Source organism: Arachis ipaensis, chromosome B5 (assembly GCF_059453495.1).
Source record: "Arachis ipaensis isolate K30076 ecotype BB chromosome B5, ASM5945349v1, whole genome shotgun sequence".
NCBI lineage: Eukaryota > Viridiplantae > Streptophyta > Magnoliopsida > Fabales > Fabaceae > Arachis > Arachis ipaensis.
In genome coordinates this window covers 20,016,143-20,024,827 of record NC_142440.1, presented here as the reverse complement: position 1 = coordinate 20,024,827, position 8,685 = coordinate 20,016,143, and the positions used below count along the sequence as shown (strand labels likewise).

The 8,685-nt window shown below is 35.8% G+C and overlaps 2 protein-coding genes across 3 annotated transcripts; one reads left to right on the top strand and one right to left on the bottom strand.

The window, feature by feature from the left end:
* The first annotated feature begins 3,728 nt into the window (after positions 1–3,728).
* On the top strand, positions 3,729–5,735 carry LOC148563539 (uncharacterized). Of its 2 annotated transcripts, XM_088486585.1 has the most exons (3): positions 3,729–4,013; positions 4,580–4,718; positions 5,656–5,735. In XM_088486585.1, the coding sequence occupies exons 1-3, from the start codon at positions 3,729–3,731 to the stop codon at positions 5,733–5,735; spliced, it is 504 nt and encodes a 167-aa protein (XP_088342711.1). The 2 variants fall into 2 exon arrangements, 1 of the variants encoding a protein (XP_088342711.1); XR_015883299.1 differs by lacking the exons at positions 3,729–4,013; positions 5,656–5,735 and adding an exon at positions 5,144–5,235 and having other exon boundaries at positions 4,581–4,718.
* Positions 5,736–6,483: 748 nt separating this feature from the next.
* Positions 6,484–7,388, bottom strand: LOC110262767 (uncharacterized). The gene is made up of 2 exons (XM_021103477.2): positions 7,128–7,388; positions 6,484–7,035 (listed from the first exon to the last, which is right to left on the bottom strand). Exons 1-2 carry the CDS (start codon positions 7,386–7,388, stop codon positions 6,484–6,486), a joined length of 813 nt encoding a protein of 270 aa, XP_020959136.2.
* Positions 7,389–8,685: the final 1,297 nt, after the last annotated feature.

The window sequence follows — 8,685 nt, the reverse complement described above, 5'->3', positions numbered from 1 at the left end:
ATAGTTAAAATTACTGTTACAGTTACGGTTGCAAAGGAAACTCACAGTCAAAACAAGAAGGAAACAGAACAATGAAACACATAGATTAGCAATTTTGGAAAAGATGGACATAGAGATGTTGAAGTGAAAGAATACCGATGAGTTGGGCAATAATCAAAGCAGTTCTCTGTCAAAATTGGATTCTTTCCAAACCCTGGTTGAGTATAACTATGCTGTCTGAGTATTCTGTTGATTTGCTTCTGTTATTCTGTCTCCCAGTAACTATTTCTAAGACTAACACTCCAAAACTATATACATCTGCCTTTTCTGTTAACTGACCATGAGCTAGGTACTTTGGAGCCATGTAACCCCTGCAACACCACTTAAGAAAATGAGTATTCCACAATGTTCTCAATAGGTTAAATTACACTTAACATTCACTGAAACCAAACTATAGCATTTACTGTAGTTTACCCTTTCAGATATGATCCACACATATTAATAGGTCTTGGATTTTGTTCAAACTTTTCAATGCTATATATATTGTTAAGGGTTGTGAATAGATGCATTTACAGAATTCTCAAGACATACTTTGCAAGAACTACTGTTCAAACTCTTCCAACAATTAGCCAAAACATAAGCAGATTCATTTACCCTTCCAGAAACATCAACCTTCCCTCTTGCATAGTATCCTATGCTGTTTGGTGCAGCTTGAAGTACTTCCAAAAGCGCCTGCTTTGCGGCCGCTCGAATTCGTCCTAGTTTTGTTGCCACAAACAGCCTTGTCCCCTAGCCCTGCATACTCATCAAAGAAGCTATAATTTTCAGACCTCATGAGGCATCCATCAAGAAATATTTGGGACGTTGTGGCTTAAAGCAAACATGTTAAGGAACTAGTTTGTTGCTCAACAACAAAATACTATCATTAACTATAACTTTGCAAAAGCAATATTAGGACAGCAAAGAGAGATCAAATTAAACATGACCTGAAGTATTATTGTAATAGCAGTTATCATGCAAATTGAATTCTCTAATCCCTTCGCATGCATACAGACTAACTCATCAATATTAAAGGGTTCTCAAATCCCTCTTCATATACATCAACACGACTCCCTAATAAAAAGAATGGTTGGATGCATAAAACATGAAAGACAAGTATACCATGAATTGAATTCTCTAATCCCTTCGCATGCATACAGACTAACTCATCAATATTAAAGGGTTCTCAAATCCCTCTTCATATCCATCAACATGACTCCCTAATAAAAAGAATAAGTGATAAAGAGATAAAAACCAAGTTTGAAGATTGAAATTTCTCCTTCAAATTCAAGCATTTTATTTCAGAAAAACAACCTTTACTTTCTTCAAAGCTTTTGCAACTAATCAAAAGAAACAGCTGAAAATCCACATTCAGTACACTCCAAGATTCACCAAATAGACAAAATGCATATTCCATATGGGATGGATTCCACTTTTACAGTCAGTGTAGAAATAATCAGCATCAATTTCATAATATAGCAATGCACCACACATATTCTACTCAATCCTTTTTATATCTTTACTCAATCCTTCTCAACAGTAAATAAGAATTGTGCTGAATTGATTATTTAGTCAAACAAGGCAAACTAAACGGATAAACCCTAAACCTTAAAAACAAAAAGACTTCAGATCAGATCCAGTAGCAAACTATGTACCTGCTCAGTAAGCATGATAACAGGATGCCCTGCCCTTTGTAAACGTTCAAACATGCTGCACTCGTAAAGATATTTACTCGCAATATTTGAGAGGACAGTTGCAGGAAGTTGCTTTGGGTCACCAACCTTAGATAATTTGCAAATGTCAGTATAACCTCTTACTTTATAGCAGAAGTTCAAAAGCCTTTTTAAGTACACTTACCATTATGCATTTGGTTCCACTTGACTTTAAAAGCTGAAGAGGAACAAGAGTAGCAGGTTTTAGAGCCTGAAATAGAAAAATAGATCAGGAAAAAAAAGAAAACAAGATGATTGCAGATAAATAAACCATGGGCAAGCCACTAACCTTTGCTGCATGAGTAACTCCATACGACAATGCTTTGCTGCAGAAGTTCAAACAAATGTGCAAACTATATAGTTCAAAATTGCCTTATATATATATATATATATATATATATATATATATATTTAAAAAATGTTTTAACATTTAACGAAATATCATGCAACTTTAATTTATTCATTATTAGTCACATTCTCTTTATTTGAACTTGACTATCACAGTGTCTTCAATCAAGCTTTTCTGCTTCCATTAATTTTGTATACTTTTTGTTTTGCTTTATATAATAGTTGGAACCATTAAACAATTGAGCCACAAAAGCAAAGTATGATAAACCTAGCTAAAACTGGCGTAGAAAAATTGAACCCTAAGGTTTATCGGCGTAATTTAAACAATGCATACCTGAATCGGCGTAATTTAAACAACTGCTGGTAGATGCTCTGGTTCTCTTTGGAGCAGGAACTGATTGGGATCGGGTCGAATTCCATCGATTCGCTTGCAACAGAGCGCGATAGAGCAGCGACGGTGACAGAGCAGCGACGGTGACAGAGCAGCAGCGGAAACAGAACGCGACGACCTTGAGTCTGAAACGCCCGCGAGAGGCGATATACCGGAGAGCTAGAGAGAGGTCGACGGCGAAACCAGCCGCGAGAGAGGTGAGACTCAGTGAGCTTGAGGGTGAGAGTGGCGAGAGAAGAGCGAAGAAACTCAAAGGAGGGTTAGGGGTTCTTCATCGCGGTTAGGGGTTCTTCGACGGAGGCATTGCGAGCGCCGGCAACCGGCGACGTTCTTGCAGAGTGCTGTTAGGGGCTCTTCGTCGCGGTTTGGGGTTCTTCGTGAAGCACAATGAAGAGAGAGTTAGGGTACAGTGAGGCACAATGAAGACAGGGAGGGTTAGGGTTAGCTAGGGTTAATTGTTCATCTTCATGGAGTGCTTTGTGAATTGAGTCAAAAGTTATTTGTGAATGGAGCTGGAGCTCGAGAAAGAGACGGGGTAGATTAGGTTTAGTTTTTTTTTCCGGCGGAAAATTTTAAATTACAGACGGATTTTCCGTCTGTAATAATTTAATAAAGCGCAGTATTTTCGTCTATTTAATTACAGACGGATTTTCCGTCTGTAACTATTTCTCACGAAAAAAATTTAATTTTTTCGACAGAATTATAGACGGATTCTCTTTTCTGTCTGTAATTTATGCTAATTCATTTTTTTGGTTTTCCAACAAAAAATCCCTCTGAAATTCTGTTTGTATTCCGTGGGATAAAATCCGTCGGAAATATTCGTCTGTAATAACTAGTTTTCTAGTAGTGAATTGTTCTCTATATATTTGTTATATTCAATTAGATGTGTTCCTTGCAGCAAAACATAAAATTTTCATTATCTTTTAGGCTGCGTTTGTTTTCAGAGACAGAACAGAACATGACACTGAGACAGAGACAATAGGGCGGAGACATTAAAAATTATTGTTCATGTATTGTGTTTGGATATGATGGACAAGACACTAATGTAATGCCCAGTATCATGTTTGGATACACATAAAAATACATGGACAAGACTATAATATTAGGTAAAATGACTAAAATAGACATCCCTCCCCTCCTTCCCTACATCTCTAATCCTTGCCCTCCCTAACCTTTCGCTAAACTCTTCTCACTCTCTCTGGTGGACTACTCTTCAATACATCGCATTCCTTTTTACCCTACCTCTCTTGATTGCAAGAATGTTGTCATTGTTCCCATTCTCACGAATCATGTTAAGGTACGCTCTTCTTCAAATCCCAAATTCTGTTCCTCATTCCGCTCTCGGTCTTTGCTTCCCTTCAACTTCATCCCTACACTCTCACTCTCAGCCCCAATCGCTTGATGAAGCTGTTGATTCCTTCACTCGCATGCTCTTTATGTGTCGCCCTCCATCCATCCTTCAATTCCCCAAGATTTTGGGATCTCTTGCCAAGACCAACCATTGCTCCACCGCCATTTCCCTTTTTCAGCAATTGCAATCCAGGGTAATTGCTCCCAACTTATTTACTTTGAATATCTTAATCAATTGTTCCTGCGGAATGGATTTGGATCACTCTTGCTGTCTCTGCTTTTGCAAAGATTTTCAAGAGTGATTTTCAGCCTTATACCGTAACGTTGACAACAATCATCAAAGCTCTCTGTCTATGTGGTAACACTGAAAAAGCACTGCACTTTCATGGCGCACTTTCATGGCAAAGTGCTGGCTCATGGATTTCATTATTAGTTTTATATTCTACTATTTTGTGCAGTTCTTGTTAGCTTGGGGTCCCCCACTTTAAGGATAATATCCTCTATATATTCTTCTAATTATCATATTACCAACTCAATAATTCTTTCATTGATTTAGCTTTTGCAAATTCCAATCTTTTACTGTCATTCAAAGCCAAACTGAGCAAAGTTTCATGTAAGTGCAATATTAAATTTTGATCAAAATTTACTACCTGGATACTATTATTAGTACTTGACTATATGAATTGAGCTTATCATGAAGATTGTGTGTTTTTTAGTAAAAGGGACTTTCTTGTGTTTTTTTTTCTTTGGAGATGCAAAGAAGATGGAGAAGAAAAGAGAGATTGTGGAGCTGTATAGGGAGAGGCTGGACAACACTCTTGCCTCACCTCATATGACAAATTATCACATGCTCAAAAACCTTGTTCAGACTCAACTCTTGCATTCTTCAAAACAACAAGGTACTAATAACAGCATTCCTTAGCCATATTTGCTTTGTAATGATTGAATGTTTATTAGTAATATAGTTGAGGAGTGTTTCTGAATATAGTAAAGGGTCTAGTACAAGTACACCATCATACACTGATTAGAAAGTATGCTATCCACACTACAACTATGCTATATTTTTATTGTCCATCCTTTTAGATATAGAACTTGAAATCAGTAATTTGCATTGTTGTAATGTTACTTCTTTAAACAGATAAAATAGGATAATGAAGGGTTCCGTGTTATATATCGTGAAGGGCCGGAGGGAACTCTGTTTCAAGTGGCCTTATATTATTGTCCATTCTGTTCCTATACATCTCAGTTTGAAAGATTCGTGTCATCCATTTACTTTGGTAATTTTGGTAGTTGTTAATTTAACACTGGTTGATCTTCCTGCCAGAATTCTACCAAGGTGAAGGTGCCGATAGCTTAAGGTGAAGAAAGAAAATTCCTAGAAGAAAATGAGCTAAGGGAAAAGAAAAGAAAAGCAGCAGCATGAAGGTATAGACCATAAGAGTGAATTCATTTGTAAAGTGAACCAATAAGGGTGAATTCATTTGTAAATAAATATTGCTGTGCACTTAGATTAAGCAAAAGCTGGATAGGCTCTTACTCACTTTAGAGGCAAGCTCTGTTTTGAAGAGCTATTGCTATCTGCCACAGCCAAGCACATTTAGATCCTCTGGATTGGAGTATGAATGGGGAGTTTTGACCACAAACTGACGTAGGAGGCTAGGACTTCTCACCGTGAACACCCCACTTTTGTTTCTAGCTTGGGTAGACTTTTCTTTTTGGTAACAGAGGAAAGCCATTGTTTTAATCAATTGAGATGCTTTTGCATTGTAGTTTTGATGTAGCATAAAATGTAATTGAAGCATGGAAATTTGACTAACTGTGTGTTCTCTGTTACAGGAAGGACTGAGTTTGGTTTTCAGAGGTGGGAATGGCTGATGGTTGATGAAGTACAAAATGATCAAACTGCAACTGCTTAATATTTTATTTTTTTTAAAATATTATTCACAGTCATCATTTTATTCTATTTCAAATTTCCATGAGAGAAGAGAGAATATGCATACATGTTTAGGATATGGGACATATGCATTTACATGTAGAATATCGTTGAGCCTGAAGTTTCAATAACTTGTGTCACTTATTGTTACACTTAATAATAGTTTTCGAGCTTTATTTTTCAGAAGTGGACCATTTGAGTTATGATTGTTCATTCCATCTCTACATGGTTGATTTTTGTGAAATACAATATATGAGTTTCCCAGGTGTTCTTGAACCGCTCCGTTTAACTATTTTGGATTCTTTTGCATAACAAACCTTTCCAGACTAGTGCAACACAATGAAATGAGGTCTACTAATTGCAAATTATCTATTCTTCAACCTTATTAACAATGAACACCGGAAAAACTAACATCGAAGACTGGACGTAACCTTATGAAAAAAACATTATTTAAAAAAAAAAAATTTACAATAAATGAATTTATATTTATTTTAAACCATACACAAGATATTAATTTCTAACCAAAATCTTAAACAATTAAACAATTTCTAACCAAAAGCTTAAACAATTAAGCACCCATTTTGAACAAGTTTCTGCAGTAACATAATTAAAACCAATACGTAAAACTAACTATGCACTAACATCAAAAAAATCTTGCATGTAAAATTATGCTTGTTTGAACCTAAGTCTGCACAAAATGAAATGATAACTCAAAGAGATTAACTCTAATTCTAAGTATGCAATATAGCTCTAATAAATCCGGTTTTCTGGCTATTTCCCAATGACCAAAACATTTTTTCCAGTTGAGGATTTGTGGAGAACTTGAGTGCAATAGAAATAACTTCATCATCAGTGAATCCAAGTTCGCTGAGTATATCACCAGTCTTTTTTTCCTCACGAGTGTTTACCATAGCTTGGGCAAAAGCATCCAAACGCTTTTCCTGTTGATCGAACACATATTTCAGCGTGTCAGTTAACTCCTTCATCATCTTGGTATCCTTTGCCGCTTTAAATGAGGAAGGCTTCTTTCCTTGTTTCTTCCCAGAAGATGAAGCCACATAATTTGATTGTTGGAGTAGAGATTCACTACAATCATGATTTGAGTTAAAGAAATCCGTATCTTCTTCGTCCATTTCTTCATACCCATTCATTTGCACTTCTTCTTCAGCGTCATTGCCGCATACAGCAGCATCTCCATTTGCTCTTTCCTTACAAAATATTTTTTCCAAGCGCGTATAAAGGGGAAAAGGCTTTCCTGGAGTATACAACCTTACTCCTTGTTTCTAGAAAAAATAAAAAATAAAAGATCAACAAAGAAGGACAGACTATCAAGTAGAATAAAATTAATTCAACAAAATCAAACTTGTAAACCAACCTTCATATAAGCAGCGAGGATCTCTTTGTTGTCCACAACCACGCATTGCTTCACATCATCCCATCCAAAACCGCTACAGCCTGCCATGTCAGCAGCAAATTGATATTTCTCTTTCAACCTCTTAACCTTGTTTTTGCAATGAGTTATTTGAAAACCACCACTTGGAAACCTCTCATTCATTTTTGCAGCAAGTTTCTCAAAAGATCCAGGCCTAAATTGACCTGCATCAGCTATTCTTCCTTTAATGACAAGCTCCTCCATAAAACCAACAAATACCTCTGTCTCCTCATCAGTCCAAACATGTCTGTCCATTTGTCTCTACAATCTAGATTAACTAAATCAGAATTCAATTGAACATCATAAACATATCATGACATTATCTTTATGATGTATCAATACAATATATTTAAATAAAATACACATAATAATTCAAACTATCAAAAACAAGCCAAAGGCAGTTAACTTGGCTAGAAGAACATTCTTTGGTGAAGGTGTCCTAAGACATGGCAATTAGCAGCTTGAACATTGGTATGTATAGTTCAGGTTGCCTTTCCATCAATTATTTTTTCAAAATCTAGGTAATTAATGCTTGTTTTGAAAGAAAGTGACAACAAGAGATTAAGTGAGCTAAGCATGAGTTCCAACTTCCAACCAAGCTAAAAATTTTGATAAGAAATAAGAGGAATGGCAAGTTAGTTGGAAACTGTTTTTTTTTAATTCATTAGACGGGGAATTAAAAAAGATAAGAAAACCCACCAGATATAATAAATATCATGAAACAAAGCTAACCAATCTTTCAATCAATCTAAAAGGGAAATTGGGCTGGAAAACAGTTAAATATGATTGCAAGCAGGAAAATGCAAGACGTAGATATAAACAAAAATCACAGAAATGTGAAAACAGGAGGCTACAAAAGAAAGATGATCCATCTTTTAGGAACTCAGAAAAATAGTTATATGATTAGGTCTTAGTTGATGTTACCACTTTGACACTATGTTGAAGAAAAATATGGAAAAGGAAGAGAAGACGATTGTACAAGTAACAAATACAGGAATATAAAGATTTCAGAGAATATTAAGATTAGAGAGAATGAATCAAAATGAATCAATAATATACATTTTCAATCAAATAAGCCAATCATATGACAATTAATTAATTCGGCTATACATCCACTCATTGTACATTTCATGTGCTAAGTTGTCTCGCCAAACATTCCATTCATTGCTGTCCTCTACACTATCAATCATTTCATCATCGCCATCTTGGTTATCACCATGCTCCTCTCCAATAAGCACTTGCTCATTCTCAAGTGATACGTCCTCCTCAGGATCGGAGTCCATATTAAGCCGAATAAAATTTTGTAATAAACAACAAGCAATAATTATTTTATTTTGTGTTTTGATTTGGTAGAAACAAGGACTCCTCAAAATTGCCCATCTCTTCTTCAATAAACCAAAACAATGTTCAATAATGTTCCTAGCTGAAGAGTGCTTCTTGTTAAAATATTCTCGAAAGTTTCTAGGCGCATTTCTACCATAGGCCCATTCTTGTACATGGT

Coding starts and splice junctions, on each gene's coding strand:
- LOC148563539 (XM_088486585.1), top strand. CDS start 3,729: ATGTTGTCATTGTTCCCATTCTCACGAATCATGTTAAGGTACGCTCTT. Junction 4,014..4,579: donor TTCAGCAATTGCAATCCAGG/GTAATTGCTCCC, acceptor GGAGATGCAAAG/AAGATGGAGAAGAAAAGAGA. Junction 4,719..5,655: donor GCATTCTTCAAAACAACAAG/GTACTAATAACA, acceptor TCTCTGTTACAG/GAAGGACTGAGTTTGGTTTT.
- LOC110262767 (XM_021103477.2), bottom strand. CDS start 7,388: ATGGAGGAGCTTGTCATTAAAGGAAGAATAGCTGATGCAGGTCAATTT. Junction 7,036..7,127: donor TCCTCGCTGCTTATATGAAG/GTTGGTTTACAA, acceptor TATTTTTTCTAG/AAACAAGGAGTAAGGTTGTA.